Here is a 20108-nt window from a genome sequence, read left to right on the forward strand (position 1 = left end):
TGAAAGGGGATGGATGTATGCGTGGTGGTAAGTTCCTTCACTGATCTAAAAACGTGGCCTGAATGTGCCCTAATAGGAACATTCACCCTTTGACAAAATCATAATAATATCCATCTGGGACACTTGATGTGAAATATACTATGCAACAACACTTCCTTGCTAAGAGAGATGGGTGCTATTGAGAAGGAAACCAAGATCCTGACACACCACTACTGCAAATAAAGTACAGCTGATACTGGGGTCAGAACTGGACTAATTTTGTAACAATTACTATTATGGCCGAACCACAAACTCCACTCAAATTTTTACTTTTTTTTTTTAAATTATTACAGATAGTATTTTCATCTTCTATTAAATGTTTCTTAAGTGAACTTTTAAGCAGCACTACCCTGAAAAAATAATTTTTTTGAGCTGTACAATTACAGTTTCTGAATAATCCATAAATACAGTTATTTTTACAGGGACAGAAAACCAATTGCTGAAAATGTTTAGTTTTAATGGCCTGAAATTATATTTGTATGTATTCCGGGGGAAAGTTTTTTAAATGACAGGCTCTGTTGCTCGGACAGCTTAACAAAAGTTACTGCACTCTAATGCATAAGGTGGGTATAAAATTTGTCATCGGAATCCCTGTTTGCCAAAGGAATTAAATGTTTTCTGTAATCAGTGAAGGCTAGCAAATACATTTATAGGGTTCCTAGAAAGTTCTGTGAGATTAACAGAATTTGGAAAGGTGAAGTACAGTGAATGACTCCAATGAAGAGTCTCTGAAGACTACTCCAGGATTTCTAACCATTTTTCTTCCAGCACTACAGAGTGCACAAGCTCAAGACATGTATTTCAGATTTGATCCTTGCTTTGATTCTCAGTTCGGTGGATTCAAGAAAAACATTCATTTTGAGGAACAAAAAATACATGGTAATTAAAGTTGTAAAGTAATTTTTAATGCCTTTTATGTTAACATTCTTTTACCTGAGTTAGCAGAAGCACCTCCTCCTGAATAAATTCCCTAGTTAAATAGAACTCTCTCTCTCTCTACCACCTCGTATTTTCTTCTCCCTACCTACTTTTTGCTGACACTTCAAAACATTTTTTATTTGAAATATAACACCATAGCTCATTTTAACAAATCACAAGATTTGCTTCTTGTGTTTCAGTTACACTGGTGAATTTGTTGGTAAAGGATAAAGGAATTATAGCATTTAGTATTAGTCATACATATCACAACTGGTTTGGGTTTTCATTTTTTTATTAGAAACTTAACAGCTATTTCAACAAAGTCATTTTCGCTCAGGTTATTAACAGAGCTTAAATACTGACAATTGTAAATCTCTGGAGCGAGAATAATGATCAATAGCAACAACCAATAGGAAAAAAATAATCAAAGATAATCACATTTTCAGTAAACTAGCAGACAAACTTTAAACGCTTGAAAACAGTGTGTCTGAAAAAGCAGCAGAAACTATTCTGGAAAAGTTGAATTACTCCTCAAAGCTTCAGTATAAAGTCAAACTAAAAGTGAAACAAACAAATGCAATTTTGATAATTTGCACAAGTCATCTTTCCTTACCTAGTGCGTATACACACACATATTTCGTTGCTCCCCTAACTAGTGTACCCTTGGTATCTCAACCTACAATAATTATTTCTACTGATGGAATCCTTTCGAGCAGTTTTTATGTTGTAACAGTGACCTTCACGTAGAAGTGAATTAGAGTCCTAATAAAAGATATGTTTGCCTTCAAATTCCACAGTGGATATAGATCGCATACTACAATTCCACTAGTCTGATTGAAGGATTGTTTTCTCTTCCCCAACACTCAGCACTGGCATGGATCTTTTTTCAAGCGGGCACAATCCAGTATAACAACAAAAATAATAATAACAGCATTTCTATCACACTCAGCATAATAAAACAACACTAATTTTAACCAGCCAATTCTTTCCAAGCTCTGTTCTACCTCCTCTAATGTTCTCACATAATCGATGTGATCCCTAGATGTGCTGCCCAGCTAAATGATGAGATGAAGAGACAGTGCAAGATTAAATGAGGAATAAAGAATGTACAAGAACTGGAAGGATGACAAAAGCAGAAATGCAAGGGGTGAGTGTGTTTAAACTTGTGTATATACACATACACATCATAATACAAGTATCTACAGAGAACTATAAACAGAAAACAAGGTGAGAAAAAGGTAACTTAGGAAACAGAAAAAGCGACTGAAAGTAATGAACAGTGCTGAAAGTGACTAAAGAAGACAAAGAACAGACAAAAAAGGATGAAAAAGAAGCAGGAAAGGAAACACTGTAATAAAAACTGCTAAGAAAAAATAAAATACTTCAGAGACAGAGCAGCAAAAAGGTCTGAAAGGAAAAAAAGCCGTCCGTCCGTCCGTCCCCCCCCCTCAAAAAAAAAAAAAAAAAAAAAAAAAAAAAAAAAAAGAGAAGAAAAGCAAAAGAGTTACTTGACTAGAAAGCCTTTCTCACCCATGGAATTTGTTAGACTGCTATAATCCATCACGTGTAGGTCCGCACTGGAGAGCGGCACCACACCTTTCTACGTGAGCTTCCCCACTGGTTCATATGCCCCTTAAGCACAGTTTGCGCTACCAGTTACACAGTTCTTATCCAGCATATGGTTATCTTCAAATGTTCCTTTAAATACATATACATGTATGTAAAGTCAGCTCCTACAAACTTAACTCTTTAGAAGGCAACTTTTCTCAAGAAGCAATTCCCCGGCAGTTGTCAGCAACCTTTCCTCCACAATTCTGCTTTTCACTTATTCCATACAGAGTTATCTCTCTGTCCTAGATTTTGCACTTGGATGTAGAAGCAGTTGCTTTGATTTGGCGGTGTCTCAGTATAGCAAAGTCATCCATCTTGTATTAGAAATAGGACTTCCTATCACAAAGAAAAAAAAATGATAGAGGAAAATCGGACAGCACAGACACATGAAAGTTTAGAAGCTACATTTAATAAGTTAGTGCTCGTTTTGAAAGGATAAGCAAGATCAAAGCAAAGCTCAGTTTTCTAGACGCAGCAAAATACATCACTATTATTGTTTTAATTACGCTTGTGCTATCAGCTGGTACCAGCTAACTTCTCTGTTTACTTACTGCTCTGCTTCTCACCTCCCTCTTCTCACTCCATGGTTTTATTCCTACCTGGCAAAATAGCACACTCTTCAGGAGTGCCTTAAGTTTCCATTACGTGCTTCTTTCTTTCTTTCTTTCTTGGTCTCTTGTTTATCCCCAAACAAGTACTTAAACTGCTGTATGATGCCATTTCTGCTACAAGCCAATATAGCTAAAACCCAAGAATTCTAGTGGAATTCTAGAGGTTAGCACCATCCACGCTGACTGGGCAGCACACTGACAGGTAAGTCCATCCTGGAAATCTAGTTGTAACCAACTCTGAAACCAAGTAATACAATGAAGGTCTGCCATCACCGGGGAGGTCCCTCACCCTTTTTATCTTCTCTTGTCTCTAACCGCATTGGGAAAGTTCCCACTGCAATGACCAAACTTTTAAGGAGCATGACAAATTCCCACCCTCTGTGCCTAGTCAGTGGTTTCACTACCAAAGGTAAGGTTATTGTTAATGCCTTTTTCTTCCCATGGGGTTAAGTACCCTGCCAATGCAGTGGTGTGAACCTGCACTGAATCCCTGAGAATTATTATGGATATTAGAAGACAATGTGCATTCTTCAATTTTAATTCATGTTTCTGCTCACAGACCTTACTCAGGATGTATTGTTTAACAAAAACAGTAAGTATATCTTAGGTTTATACATTAGGTTTTGCATTTCTAATATGGCAAACCTACATGCCAAAGTTCTCTCTCTTAAACCTTGGAGTGAGTGGTAGGAGAATACCCCCACCCCCACCCACCCCCAATGGAATTTTATGGGTACAGAAGGGGTTTTGCACTGAGGAAGCTTTCTCCTACAAAAAGATGATGAGGGGTGTAATAGCATAAGGCACCTTTAAGCCTGCTGTTAAGATGTAGCAGGTGACCTACTCTTTACCATTTAAAAATTACCTCAAAATGCATGCAGACTGTGGCTTGTACTAGAGCTATTTGTACCGTCAATGCATTTTGCTCACAAAGTCACATGATAATACATTTTTTTAACTTAAAAAATTCTTCTTCCACTGAACATAAAATGATTGTAAATGCAAATGCTACACATACATGCAAACAAACATTCACATATGGAAATACAAACAAAAACTGAATTATTTGATGCAACAGTTTATGCTACCTGTGTCATTCATGTCATTCTGAAGTACAACAACAACGTGACGTTTACCAGTTACAATGTAAAAGTAGTAGTGAATTTAAGGATGCTATCTGGTGTTTTTACCTCACCATGGAGCTGGTAAATCACCCACACACAACAATGCACTTCATAGACATTTGTCCTACACTGCAATGCCCATACTAAGGCAACACATCCCAGGAGTTGGCAGCCATGCTATCAGCAAGAATTTGGCTACAGAAACAGCAATGATTCATCACGGATTCTAGAAGTACTGTCGAAACACCAAAACAACACACTGCTATTTTAATCCTTTAAAGGTAACAAGGGTTTAAAAAAATAATTATAAGTCTGTTTGTAAAACCAAAGCAAGCAAAAAACCCCATAGTTCTAATAATGCATTTGGAAATTTACTTTTAGCCATTTTTTTTTCTCCACAGGACAGAAAACAGCTATTTAGTAAAAGTCTCAGCTAATACTTACCTCTCTACACTGTGATTTAAATGGTCAACTCAACATTATAGAATAAATGTTTCACAACAGATAAAGCAAAAATCACCAGTATAAAAATAATTTAATTCAGGCTGTATTCAGTTTTAATGCTCCTCTGCAGCAATTTTAAAAATAACCATCTAGACACATTTCCATTAATCAAAATCGATATTGCAAATAGATGATTTTGAAACTCACCCTCTGAATAAAGTGCCAACCGCACTGTTAGAACATTTGTTTCAATATATGTATCACATCGATTCCCATATCCACCATGAAAACTGTTTCTCAGCTACCAGTATCCAAAAATCTGCAAACAGTGGTGCAGGTCCTGTCAGAAGCTCTCAAGTGCTATTGATTTCTCTCATGAAAGCACGCGTCTTGTTTCCTCCTCAGAATGTTCCATAGTATGTACATAAATACAGAGAAACTTTTTCTCCTAAATTACAGACATCTGAAAAGATTATTAATTATTTTTCATCATAATTCCATAGTGACATTGAAACTTTATTAGTAACACCCTTTACTATCACTTTGTTGACGACACTAGATGACATCTCTGTAGTGTTTAAGAGAGGTGTCACTGGAAAGCATTCTGGATCTGCTGCCCTTTATCCCGTCACACAAACGTACATCGTGAACCCTTACCTTTTGGAAAACAACTTCATCCTGCTTCCTTTTCTTTTTCCCGCTTTTTCTGATCCTCTGGTTTGCCTGCATCCATTTTGTGACCTGGAGTTCAAAACCATAATGCTTTTTTAGGAAGAAGATGCAACCTGAGTGCAGCTATTCAGCATTAGTAAGAAACTATAAACAGGCTCAAGACATTTTTCCATTGCTTCACTGGAAAGAGGAAAAGCACTTTTCCCGTCTGGAATGACTCGGTCTCAGGTAATCTGGTTAGTTGTGCACGGACAAAGTGTGAGGTGGTGTTCTCCATCTTAGCATATAAGGGTTTTCGGCACAAAGAATGAATTTGACGCTAGACCAGGCTGCCAAATGGAAAGTCATCACTGCGGTGTGCTGAAATCCTGGAGGAAATCTCTGCGCTTTGTCCCTTACACCTTCCATTTCAAGTAAGAGATTTATTTCCAGCCACCCACCCAAACGTTGTTCCAGGCAACCAACACCAAATTTAGATGGTGCGGTTATTATTGTTGAATAAAGTAATAGCACATGGAGGGGTTTTTGCCCACACAAATACTCTTATTCCTAATACAAAACCAACTACTTTTTTTTTTTTTTTTTTTTTTAAAGCACAAGCGCGGCAGGGGCGGGGAGCGGGTGTCAGGTGGGGAACTTGAGGAGTGGGTCTGCAAGGGAAAGAAGCGGGGACAACGCAACAGCTGCGAAAGGTTTTCTCCTCACCTCGGCGCTGACTTGCTGGACGAGTGGACACTCCTGCCAGGTCTCACCCTCCTCCTGCAGAGGCTGCACGGGAGAGAGCGACGCTGAGGCGGGTCGGCCCGCGGGGAGCCCCCGCCGCGCTCCGGCGGCCACGGCACGGCACGGGGCCCGCTGCGGGAAGCCCGTCCCGCCCGCCGCCGCCCCCGGGGCCGCGCCCGTCCCGTCCCGTCCCGTCCGTCCCGTCCCGCCGCAGCCCTCGGTCGGAAATGAAACACCTCCGCGGGGTCCCCCGCCCCCGTGCTCCGGCCCCGGAGCCCCGCGGAGAGGAGGAGCCTGCCTTAAAGTCGTAAGGGCCGGCCGGCTGCGGGGCGGCCCCGCCGGGGCTTCCGCGCCTCCCCCAGTGCGGGCGCAGGCGGCAGGACACGGCACGGCACGGCACGGCACGGCACGGCTCTCCGCGCCCGGGAGGAGCAGGGCCCGGCCCGGGGAGGGGGACCCGCCGGGGGCGCTGCCCGCCCCGCCGCAGCTCTCGCCGGCCCGTCCCAGCCCCTGCGGCCCGCAGAGACCCGCTGCCGTGAAGGCTCCGGCTGTGGCAGGCGCTGTCCCGTTAACGCTCCTACACCCTCTGAGCGGCTTCGCAGAGGGCGGCACGGCCTGGCTGCGGCTGCTTCCAGGGAAGTACCGCTGCCGCCCAAGCGCCGCAAGATCTCCCCCAGTGCTTGCTTGACATCTGAAGGATCCAGCTATTAAATTACCTCGGAGGGTCTGAAACGCATCTTAAAAGCAAGAACCAAAGCAGCTTTTTACCCCTATTACAGCACAGCAAGCCCTTTACCGAGGCCTCCGTTAAATGCTTTATTTGTTCAACGGGAGGCTGCAGGCAGGTGACCCAATTCAGGCGCAGGCCTTCTGCATCTGCCTGTGCCCCGCGAAGCGCATCTTCAAGCGCCGCCACGACCAGAGAGGCCCAAGTAATGTCAGCCACGCAAAATTCGAACACTATAAATTCTTCGGTCAGGATTTTAAGTGCTTCATATTTAGCATTTAAAATGAGACAATAAAAGACACGACTGCATCACACTTGGTATAGTAAAAATAATGCTAGTAAGGTATTTTCACTATTTCAAAAATAATTGATACTCTGTGCTATAGATGACAATCCCCCGAAAGCTTCAAACGAAAGATCTGTGCTCTTGTAAAAAGAGTAAGGCTCATTAAAGCATGTATTTGAGCAAACCCTCCCACATACAAAACTGCACGCACTTCGCAAACAGATGTAAGTAAATAAGGGTAGGTCCAATTAGTGCATACTAAATCTTGACAGTATCCCTTTATCATGTAAAAACAAAGGAGAAAACCTCTCTCCTACCCTTTTTTTTTACTGCCACAACATCCTTCTTTCAAGATCAAAAGCTTCAGATCAAAGCCAAGATCAAACTCAATGCTTTAAATAGAAGCAACTTCACTACGAAGCATTACACAAAGAAGAACTTCTTAATAAAGATATCACAGTAGAAAAATTTACTATAGATTTTTATTTCACACTCACAACAGGTCTACTTGAAACTGGTATCAACAACATATTTTCATTTTGTACAGCCACAACAGATCGTCTACTAAATGGTAATTCTCTAAGCTCCTGTAAATTGACTCTTGAACTGTGTGCATTTGAAATGAAGAAGCACAGAGCATTGTTCAAAGAGAATGAACAAGAATATAAACAAAAATTTACTTTAACAGCAAACACACACTAATGCAACTACCTAAACAATATTCTGCTCAATCAGTTAACAGATTAGATTGTGCATTCCCACAGAAGAAGTTATGGGAAATGCGGGGTCATAGCAACAATGAAACAATTTATACTTTAAATCCTTTAAAGAACTAACTGCCACTCCGGTCAAATGCTTGGAGAAAGCTAGGGAAAAAAAGTTAGATGACACATTGCCTTTCAGCCCTGCAGACCCTGAGACCAATATGGGATGGAAATCCCTGAATATGCAAACACATTGGGTGTTAAAACTCAGAGGTAGCTCCCGTTTTCCTGTTAGTAGCTGCACAGCAGTGAAGGAAACTCAACTGGAATTGTTGCTGAGTTTTTATAATGGTAATATACCTTGCGGAGCCAACACCTGGGGGCCCCTGGTGCTGGCTGCTGTGCAAATCATAACTTGAACGCTCATCCGCTCTAAGATGACTGCGCTGTAACATGGGGTAAGAGCCAACAGGACTTACAGACAGCCTGCCGAGGAAAGCAAGCAGTGAGGAGAACAGGGTGGGCCTAACAAGCGGTGGTCACAGCACAGCAGCTGTTAGTCAACTGTTAGTTCCACTTAAGTGATGGTTTGGTAAGATTTAGCTCATGACCAGACGGGGAAGTTTTGCTGGGAAAACTGGGAGTGGAAGAGATGGCAGGGAAAAGGGGCGGGGGGGCAGGGAAAAGGGGCGGGGGGGGGGGGGGGGAGCGGGAAGAGGAAAAGAGCAGGGGAGAGAGAAAAGATGTTTTTAACAACATTTTGTCTCCTACTGTATTCTTCCATACTCCAAAAGGAAGGAGCTAGCTTACACTAGATAAAATGGTGATGGCACACCCAATTTAAAGAGAGAACGACTGCATCACCCTCCATCAACAGTCCTGTTTGTTGTCCATGTAACACCAACTGCCATACTTTAATCCCTTCACAACAGACATTAAGAGATTAGCCCATCCTCCACATCCTTCTTGACTTAGGAAGACTTCCTTCCAGAGATTGCTAATGGCACTGTCCTATGTAACACTTGGATCGGGAACAAGCATTTAAACATGTCAAAGCATGCTAGGATCCTTCATTCTTGCAGCAGCAGGATTAAACATAACCGAGTTTTGAAACAGAGGGGAGGAGGCAGCACTTTCTACCAGCTGGGCGAAGACAGGCCCAGTATCCTGGTATATAACTGAGGCAATGATTTACACCAGCTATTCTTCAGCTCAGACCAGATCCCACGCATACAATGAACTTTCAGAACTGTACACAGCCTAGAAAACAATAGCATATTTGTGCAACGGACAGCTGTTTCATTTTAAATTGAAACAGAAACTGGTTTATAATTGGTCAGGCTGTGATGGCCACTAATGGTATTTCATAACTCAATGAAAACTTAAAATCATGCACTTTTCCTTTGCGTAAGTTGTCTATAACTTCAGCTGGTCTGTGCTACTCTAATGCTAAAACACTCAACATTGATACAGTAAGCAGGCTGTTTTATCTAAGGTGAACACTGAATCAGTGCCGGTTTGTTGGCTTGCCAGCAGTCCTCAGATACTGGAAGGCAAAAAGAAAAAACTGAAAACAGAGAAATAAAAATATTTGCTATATTTCAGAAATTTCAGAATTTCAGAAAAGCTTCTGCAAAGCAGAGGAAATTGATATCTAATGCAGTCAAGTCATCTTTCACCCTTTCATTTCTAGCGATTTTATTTTCCTCTCAATTATGGAATTTTACACCATGTATACACACCCACATCTATATATTCAGATCTAAGAGGACATCAGCAAGTGCACAGAAAATTCTTAAGATTTTACCATCATGTCATGTTTTCTCCTAGCGGATGTAGCTAATTTCAGTGGTCTACAAATTGCCTTTTTGTACCTTCTTACACCCTCCCATGTAACATAAAACTAAAAAAGGACTCCCCTCTAGTTTTGTTCTATGGTACTAGAGTGATACTGCCTACTTTTTAAGGCTGATGCCATCATCTCTGTGACATCAGTAAAGGATAACTAAAGGGACTACGATAAAATGCAAACACCTGTTTTCCTACTACACAGAAAATTTACAGGAAAAAAAGAACACTAGTTAAAAGTTGGGAAATTAACTTACCTGTAAACTGAGAATACAATGTACCCTCAGAGCAGTCTGACCTGAAAACTGCTTCAGCAGAAAAGACCTGGCTTCCAATCACTTGTAAAAACATTCAGAAAATGAAAATCCAGGGAAGTATTTTATCCAGTAGCTCACAGGGTGATTAATGACAGCTTGAAACATTTGACTGTATTCCCCAAGGGTGACAACTGCAAGGATTTTAAAACACTACTGTTATCAGAATTTGGTAGAGAGATTAAAGGAGGCAGTGGGCTACAACTGAAAATGGCAAGATGACTGGTGCATCTGCATTGCAAGAAGCAGTATATCAGTGGCAGATCAAAATTACTAAAAAAGAAATCCAGTCCAGAATGAGCTCTTGTAAGAACAGCAAGTCCTTCAACTGATTTTGTGCAGTTTTCATGGGGACAGCTTTATTCACTGAAATGGAAAGTTGTTCTGACATCATCCATATTTTGGGAAAGATGGTCATTTATACTGATACCATAAATCCAAATGTTCAGATTCCTCCAGGAGTCTCTGTGATAGTGTAAACATGCTCTTTTCAGATCAGCATGCTGTGTCTTACATTCTTCAGCGTAACACCCCTACAGAGACATTATGTTCAAGTCAGACTTGCCCTTCCTGAAAATATCTGGACCACCAAGAAACAGTAACTTTTAGGATGTACTTTCAGGTCATTGCAACATGACTCTCACATACTGTGGCAGGAATATTTTTTCTCAAAGTGGTAATGCAAATACATCCTTCCTATCTGTATTAGCAACCCTGCTTTGTGGGGAAAGTTCCTAGGTAAAGATGAATCACTGTAGCCACCCATTTAGTTCAATATCAGATTCATAATCTGACAAAGTATCTCTGACTACAAGACCACAGGATCTCTAAATAATATGCTTTTTACTTATTGCTGAATAATAGTATGTAACATAGAATGATATATAACCATATTGCATTATATTATCTATATTATAGTATTTTTAGAGTATGCTAAAATGCTTATTTTTTTCTCTCCTGATTTCACCAGGTGCTTTCACTACTCTACAGGCGCCTCCCTGGAGCAACTGGAAAAGCAGATTCTTGTTTTGATATTTAGGCCTTTGTGCTTGAGAAGTATTCGCACGTGCTGCAACCTTTCAACACAATCCAGATTGCAAAGTACTGCACCTTCCTCCACCAGCAGCAAGAGAATATTTAAAAGACATAACACTTTTCAATACAATCATGTATGGAAATAAACCCTCAGATTTTGGGTTGGCCTAGCACTCTGTTCATTTAAAAGTAATTCGAATCCAGACATTTTGAACCCGGAGGACAAAAATAAGGGCTCAAGTTTCTTTGACATAATAGAACCCTCTATAAAACTCAGTCTGGCTCCATGCAACACCAGCATCCTGGTAGGCAGTGGATAGGTGCTGGCTGGCAAACCACACAGGACTTTGAAAGTCCTTTGTTGTGTTTTTTGTTAGTTTGGTTGTTTGGGTGGGTTTTTTTTATATTTACAGAGAAAAAAAAGTCTGAAGATGGATACTGGACAGTCCTGCACCACTGATGTGACAAGCAGTGTTTCTCTTACAGTACAGAGACTCAAAGAAAATGAGGCAGACCTTATTTCTTGTTGAAGAAATAAAATATATCTTTCAGAGGTACCGACCTCTGTCTTACCGATCCCTTGAAGCAATCAACAATCCTGCCAACAGCTCTAGCAAAGAAACATATTCAAGGCAAAAGTCTGTTAGCCCTCTGGCCATGAAATACTGCTAGCCCATATGCTAAGGATAACAACCATAAACTGAACCATGACTTTTACTGCTCACTTTTGTATTGACCAATAGCTTTGTCAGCCAATAGACTTTTCAAACCTGTCTCTCTCCAGACATCTTCATCTTGGCATTTAAGTTTCACAGTGGGCTTAGAAGGGAGTAGACAGAACAGTTAAAAGCATCCTGGAAAAACATCCCTTTCTTATGGAGATGAAAAGAGTTTTAGATGAATCACTTATTTCCTCCATGATTAAACAGGTGATCATCATCTACATCTTCAGTCTGACTATGATGCACTGCTAAATGAAAAGGGGATGGCTAAAGGTAATATAAACCAGGGAAGGTATTGACATCGTTCATGTCAGCTTCTGTGGAAGACAGTGAACTGTTGGAGAGGGAAAGACGACCATTACACAAATTTTGTTACTATCTGCTCTTTAGAAGTACTTCCGTAGCTCAGTGTTTTTGCGTGACATGTGAAAAAAGCATTGGGCTCAAAAGCAAGACCTTCCAACTCTAGCCAGCTGGAAACACAACAGCAGGTTCTGAACCCTCGGGATCACTTTGAGTTTCTGACTGGACCACTGCATGAATCGGCATGTCACAGTTGTTTGGGTCAGCATTACAGAGGGGTACACAGACTTCAGATACATGGTATGTGTTTATACACAGGCATGAAATACCTTTTTCCACATATTCACTCCTTCCAATCCCAGTATGTCTTTCTAAAAGCATAGAAAACTGAGAAATTTTCCAGGAAGTAAAATGTGTGTTTCTTTTAAAAACCCTAGACCACTGGGGAGGGAAGGTGGCAACTTGTTCCCATCACAAAAAATTTTTACCTCTGCTGCATGCCCAACTCTCTATCCTTCTGCACTAAAAAAAAATCAAATATTATTTCCTAAAGCAACATTTGATTTCTCATTATTTCATATCCTGTGTCCAATGCACTAAAACTACTTAAAAGGGACTCCAAACTGGAGAGATTTCAGCCATTTCGAAGGATACTCTTTCCTAATTAATATAGAAAAGCTCATTTCTTGCGAGGTTGTACAAAATGGGGTTTATAACCATAGGACTTTATGGATTGCTTCCATTTGGGAAAGAAAACAGTGGGCAGGTTAAAAAATAATTGGTTGCTAATTTCTGTGCTTTTCTTTGGATGTTTCTACAAGCAGTGGATTAAAAAAATCAGTGTTTACTGCTATGCAAGCCAGCCGTGTCCTTATTAGGCAAGCCTCAGTTCCAACTTTTCTGTGTACAAGAGGCCCCATACTCCCTGTCTTTGCTGTTTCCACTCCTCACACATGTAGGTGGGAGAGTGGGAGCTTGGGAATGTGAACTTGATCCAGCATTGATCAGCCAGGCAGCAAACTGTTATTGTTCTTTAGATACCAAACATAACTCCTTTCTAGTAGAGATAAGCTCAACCATCCTGCACATAACTCAGCTTTTGTGTTCAGCAATGCAATTAACAGGATAAGGGAATGAAAATGACTACTTGAGATTTATTAAACTTAAAAGAGATTGTAATGAACAAATGTGTGGAATCCAGTCCACAGTTATTTCAGAAACTGAAGATTTGTTTCAAAGGCACTTCAACTTCTTGAACAACCTATTAGTCTTCATGAAGATTTACTATACTACTACTACTCTACCTGTAAGCTGGATGCATAAAATACTGAGAGGTAGCCTGAAGAAAAACAGAAAGACATTTGTGAAAATCTGTCTTTTGTCTGGAAAGGTAAGCCAGTTTTTAGCAGGTCGTTAAACTAAACCCAGTGAAGTATTCTCCTCAGCCTTAATGCAGACTCACAGTCCCAGCTGAGAATCTCAAAAGCATTTTTTTCTGAAATATTCAACTAATGGCTAAATTAAGACTCCTAAAATTCTTTTTAAAGCTTCACTTTTAGAAGTTAGAATGAGTCAGTGAAAGCCAATCCTTTCAAATATAATATTTAAAAATGAACATCTACATTCAACCTAGACATCAAGTTACTCAGTGCTATGTGGGTGTCTAACCTGAGGCAGCATGGTTTCCAATTTTAGAATTGTGATCATGCAGAAATTCCTAACAATGCTATTCTGATCTTGAATGTCTGTGGTTTTCTCCTAAGATCAGCAATCACATGCAATGCAGAAGAAACTTACCCCAAATCCTCCAAAACTATAATACTCCTCTAAGCCATGCCTGAACTTGAAGAACTTCAAAATAAATTTGGGTCCTTGCGGACATTTAATGATGTATCATTTTATGTAAGTGATTTTCTTGAATTTCTGAACTGTTCAATAAGCAAAAATATACCACTACTGTGTCTCATTTAGCAGTATCTTAAGTATAATTTATAGGAAGGGCTACACAAATTACCAGGCCATTTTACTCCAATAACCTTCTTTAGATCAACACAGGATCTATTTAAATAATAACAGACCTTATAGTGTATTTTATAATTTGCTACAAATGAAGTTAACAAATTCTCCATATACTATGGTGTCTCTAGAAAGACTTTCAGATGGATAGTCTTTATCTAAAACGTCTTTCAAAGAGTTAACAACACAGAGAGAAAGTCTGTGCAATCTGTCTTGATTTGTTTCTCTTCATGATTCTTCTGACATTTATGTGCAGTGCAGTACTATACACATTGCTTGATTACATTGGTATATTTTCCAAAATCTCATCTTCTCTTCCAAGAAAATGGGATGCAATGTTGTCAGTACTACTACTAATTTCAGAAAAAACACAGCACTAATAATTCATTTTCAAAAACTTTTTTCTTATTGTGCTTGTTATCATTAAAGACAACAATAATCCATTTATATTGTTGACCTATGCTCATTTAAATTTTTAAAGACTCGCGAAATATTTTTCCATCTTTCAGACTGCAAGCTTGCTAATACTACAACAAATACCATTTTTCTTGAGGGAAAATACCTATTCTTCAAAGTATGCTTTTCAGGTAATAAATACCTTTCTTAAACCAGCAGATACACTTTCTTCATATTATTTCTCAGATATGAACTCAATAGAATTCAACTATTAAATCAGTTATATTCTCTGCATTGATGTTAAAATACACACAAAAGTCTACATGTTCAGATAAAAAAACAACGAAGGGTAAGTAGCAAACTTCAGTATTTGAGCAGCAGCATATTATTCTTGTGTCTAATAGTTAATACCAACTTTGCAATTAATCTAACAGAGTTACTGTTAAATTTACTTAATAAAGTAAGAAAATTATACCTCTTCATACCTCCCTCTCATTTTTTTTCCCCAAAACACAAGCTTGAGTAAGATTTTCCTACTTAACAGGTCATTTGCACTGCCAATGCCTAAAAATTTACTGTACACTTCAACAAACAACAAGGATTTCCGTTGTTTACTCTCTGTGTGGTGCCATCCACTAATATGCAGGTATTATGTACATCCAGACAGAAAAATTTCAAGATAAGGTAGGACTAGCAATTACAAGAAATATTAAGTGTTAACATAACATAATATTAATTTAACATAAATTAAGTGAAGACTTCAGTTATACTCTGATCCAATTAGAGTGATTCTTCTGCTGGAAAAATTTTCTAGTACCCTCTGTAAAACTTGGGTGAACAACTGCTAAAGATAATTCAGAAATTTAGTAAGAGGACTCTTAAAAAAGACTTGAATGTGACTGTTAGTAAGAGACCATAACTGCTACCCTGTGATGCATTCTCTCCCTTCATCTGTATTTTTGTCTTAATAAAAGGAAACAGGACATCTATAAAACTTGTAACTAGGGAGAAAGCCAGGAACGTTCTCAACAAACTGTTCTATCAGAAATCATATTAAGTACTTTAGCTGCTGCTGTAACATCCTCCTAAAATTTATGAAACCATAGAAATGTTACTTGCATTGATTCAGAACCCTTTTCAAATTATATTTCAGTTCAAATTTTTTTAATAATTATCCTGTGAGTTTCCTTTCCAATCTATTTCTTCTTCAAGTAGCACAATCCCAGAGCCAGTCATATACAAACAAAACCAAAAATACTATGAATAAATGAATATTCTCCACTGGAAGATTTCCTTTAACTGTGTACTTCCAGAAATGTAGATTATTTGTACATAATATTAGTAGACAGAGCTTAAACTACTCCTTTCCCACAGTAACAAGAAGCAGTACAGAGAGGAAAAAATAAGAATTATTTTTAAATAGCAAAATTCCTAGTATTGTAACAGGAGGCTGTACTCCAACGTTCATTCAGAATAAGAAAGCATGGAGTAGCATTCTTGCAATAAACAGTATGAACTGTACATACCCTGACATACCTGTCAGCAGTACTTACTTTAATCAGGAAATACTGTTTAAGGTAGAGCAGTGGATAAGAATTAAGCTTTAACAGAAGGATAAAGTAGCAAAAGGGACTAGGAGAGGGAGACAGCAGTGCTATCACCTCTTGCAATTTTTTCATAATTTTGAGGGGATGTTTGGTGTGTTTATCCTAGTGCCTGCAATTATGTGATCACGTAAGACTTGTAGAGTACACTGTTATATTTGTTGGAAACTAAAAATCATGAAGGAGTAGGCCAACTACCCTTTTTTTTTCTTTTCTTTTCTTTTTCTCCCTTTCTTTTTTAACCGTAAGAATGAACCTGGAGAAGATTCTTTTCCTAACACAAGTTAACAAATGAAATACACAGCAAGGAACATTCAAGATAGCAAGTTTACCAGTAAATAATAGTATGTTATGAAACAATGCAGTTTCAGAGGCAAAAGAAAAGGTGGTGAAACTGGAACGAGTTAAAAAATACATGTAGGGGTTCGTGAGATGCAGAGACTAATGTTTATTGGTCTACTCAATTAAGAGTGTTACAACTCTGTTGTAACAGTTCAAAATGGGGAAAGACTCAGCATTTTTTAAAAAAGTTTAATTATCTAGGATAGAATAAGATATTCAGGTGAGAATAACTGGGCAATATAACAGAAAGACAAGTCTGTGCAGAAATGAGACAATCTTCCTCAAGAAACATAAGGTCTTTCAGTCTATAATTAAACATTACATAGACTGAAAGACACAATAGAAACTGTACATAAGAGAACAAATCATCAGCAGTAGGGATGAAGTGGACTTAAATGATTTCATAGGTGTTTTCTAGCTTTAGATCCTGTTTTGTTCCTCTGATTCTACTCCTTGCCAGCTTCACTCATTGAGTAAAGTTAGTGATGTTAAGTCATCACTGCTTGCACATGATGAAAAGTTGCTATAAGGAAGATTACTTGATTTGATAAAATATATTTTCAGCAACACAATATGCTCCACCCTATTTAACACCACCATGACATGTTCCCAGAGAAAAATCCTCATGAAAGCTTGTATTTCAGAAATGCTTGCTTTTTATCTCTTCTGTTCCTTTTTGTTTTGTTTGTGAGAAAACCTTCCTGCACAGCAAGCCTGAAGACAACCACTGTGCTGTGGCACTCTTCCATGTAAGAAAGAATTGGCCAGGCATTACCACACACCCTTTTCATAACATTAACCTTTACAAAGATGCCATGGAAAAACCCACAGTAACTATAAAATACAAAAATTCTCATATGGGATAGATATAAAGGAACCACATTCTAACTCAATTTTCAGAATAGACAGCATGATGTGTATTTCCCAGTCCCATTACTTAAGACAGTCTCTCCAGTAAGGAAGCTTCCTTTCCAAATGCAGTGAAGTCTCAGAGAGTATTTGTAAATTTGAAATGTTTAAATTATCAGTCAAGTCATTTCTCATACATATGCACTAAAGCACTAAGAAATACCTCTAAGAGTAGCTGCTGCAGAATGAAGAGTGACTAACTGTCATGTTACAGGACTCCATTTACTATGTCCGTAAAATAAGAGTGGTAAAAGTTGCTGATTTCTATGTAGGGCACAGGGTGCTGCTTCTCTGCCTTTGGGACATCTTTGGATTCACCAGCTGCTTTTCAGTTGCTCCAGAACTCAAGAAAGGCAGTCAGCTGCAGCGGACACTGTCCCTCACACTGCTCACACTGCCTGACTGGCTGGCTCCGCTGTATGACTTTGCCCAAAGGAACTGACAGAAACCTTCCTCTACACACACCCTAGCCCACTCACCTGGCGACACATGAGAGAGAGTAGGTCTGTTCTGTGGCGTTCCTGGGTTGCTATTTATGATGCAAGTAGTTCACCTGCATGTAAGAAAGTGGTCTACGTGCCTTCACACAGATTCGTTGTACTAGCCAAGTCAATAGCTTGCTGAAATAAAGATAATCTAAATACTTTTAAAGGGGGTTTCAGTATCAGCTCCTGTACAGCACACGAGTACATTTATACTTCTCTAGTCAGTAAATACAGTCATATTTAGATTATAGATACAAACATATTGAGAGCTCCTAAGCAACCTCTACAGTCTTAGTCAGGAATAAGGGCTCCCCAAAGGATTTAATAAAGCAAAAAGGAAATAAAGTTTCCTATTCACTGAATTACAACAACTCCAGTTCTTTCAATAAAATGGAAATTAGCTCCCTAAGGCAACAAGGGTAAATCAGCAAAACTGTTCTTGAGGGAAGAGGTCAGCATGCTGAAGCTCAGAAGCAGAATACTAAATCAGCACCATTCCTGCTCACGTTGTTTCTACAGAACAGCCAAACTACCAGGGAAATCTCTAGTCTTTAAGAAAATTCACAATGATCTATCAACAAGCCACTTGGGTGTGGAAATATTTTTGATACATGTTTTGCTTACACAATCAATAGATACTTGCAGGGCATAATGAAACTATTCACTGTTCATTCTGATCAACTTATGGTAGTCAGGAAAACAGAGTTCAGTTTTCATCAGAATCAAAACAATTTTCAATGTTTTTGTCTGCTCCCATCTACCTTATTTGTGATTTTTAGAGTTGATTGTGGGACACTAATAAGGCACATCCTTAAAGAGATATGTGTAAGTATGATGCCAGAAAACTCTTCCATCTCAGACAGACAGTTCAGCATCTTACAACTACAGCTGTGCAACACCAATTACTCCCCTATGCCAGCTGTTCTACAATGTATTGAATTTTTTATCAGGCACAAAACCTTGTTCAAAACATAGCATAAAATCAAGGCCGCTTTTCAAGCAATGACTGAACATCAAGATGCATAATGATATTTACTGTCCTGTCCTTTTCTCTCTTCCAATTAAAGCTAATTATAGTTTCAGCAATTTTATAGAAAAAAACCCAAACTCCACCTTGATTTTGTAGTGTCTTCAAATATTAGGCTTTGAACATTTTGATTTCAGGATAAAACTTCCCAAGGAACCTTGTACAGCATGCAGAGAACAATGGACATGCACACCTCTAAAGCTGTCAAGGGAAGAGCTCAACCACAGTGTCTGGGTACAGCTCAAGTTCAGTGACCACTGCTTACTCTGTTGAGCTCTGCACCTATTTTGACAATTCTACCTGCAACTATACTAACTCCTCAGAGCCTCAGCCATGCTGTCTCAGTACTTTCACTTTAGCCCATGCGAACCAGGACTTACTCTAACTCTTCAAAGCGTGGTGGTTTTTTTAGATGCTAATGCAAATTGGAAACAAATGCAAGCACTGCGTAAGCACTAGGGTCTGTACTGAGAACATCTTTACTGGCGACATGGACAGTGAGATCAAGTGCACCTTCAACAAGTTTGCCGACAACACCAAGCTGTGTGGTGCAGTCAACATGCTGGAGGGAAGCGGTGCCATTCAGAGGACCCTTGGCAGGCTGGGGAGCTGGGCCCATGCAAACCTCATGAAGTTGAACAAGGCCAAGTGCAAGGTCCTGCACCTGCGCTGCACCAGTCCCCAGAACCAATATGGCCTGGGCAGAGAATGGATTGGGAGCAGCCCTGAGGAGAAGGCCCTGGGGATGCTGGTGATGAAAAGTTCAACATGAGCTGGCAACACGCGCTTGCAGCCCAGAAAGCCAACCGTATCCTGGGCTGCATCAAAAGAAGTGTGGCCAGCAGGTCGAGGGAGGTGATTCTGCCCCTCTACTCTGCACTGGTGAGACCCCTCCTGGAGCACTGCGTTCAGGTCTGGGGTCCCCAACATAAGAAGGACATGGGCCTGTTGCAACAAGTCCAGAAAGAAGTGGGCCATGAAGATGATCAGAGGCTGGAGCACCTCTCCTATGAGACAGGCTGAGAGAGTTGGCGTTGCTCAGCCTGGAGAAGAGAAGGCTCTGGGCAGACCTTACAGTACACTTGCAGGGGGCTTATAAGAAAGATGGGGACAGACTTTTCAGTAGGGCCTGTAGTGACAGGGCAGGGGGTAACGGCTTTAAACTGGAAGAGGGTGGGTTTAGATTAGATATTAGGAGGAAATTGTTCACTGTGAGGGTGGTGAGGCACTGGCACGGGTTGCCCAGAG

At 39.8% G+C, this 20108-nt stretch overlaps 1 protein-coding gene across 7 annotated transcripts in view; it reads right to left on the reverse strand.

Annotated features, from left to right (window-relative positions):
* LOC119141279 (aminopeptidase O (putative)) overlaps positions 1-20108 on the reverse strand; it is a 202600-nt gene that overhangs the window by 73861 nt on the left and 108631 nt on the right. For 2 of the 7 annotated variants that reach the window (XM_037373415.1, XM_037373414.1), the window contains 2 exons: positions 6125-6187; positions 5405-5488 (listed from right to left, as the gene is read on the reverse strand). In XM_037373415.1, coding sequence (XP_037229312.1) covers positions 5405-5488; positions 6125-6187 — 147 coding nt within the window. Of the gene's footprint in view, positions 1-2421; positions 2905-3915; positions 5211-5404; positions 5489-6124; positions 6188-20108 lie in introns of those variants that run through there. The other 5 variants (XR_005101890.1, XR_005101891.1, XM_037373416.1 and 2 more) reach the window with 5 other exon arrangements.

Source organism: Falco rusticolus, chromosome Z, assembly GCF_015220075.1.
Source record: "Falco rusticolus isolate bFalRus1 chromosome Z, bFalRus1.pri, whole genome shotgun sequence".
NCBI lineage: Eukaryota > Metazoa > Chordata > Aves > Falconiformes > Falconidae > Falco > Falco rusticolus.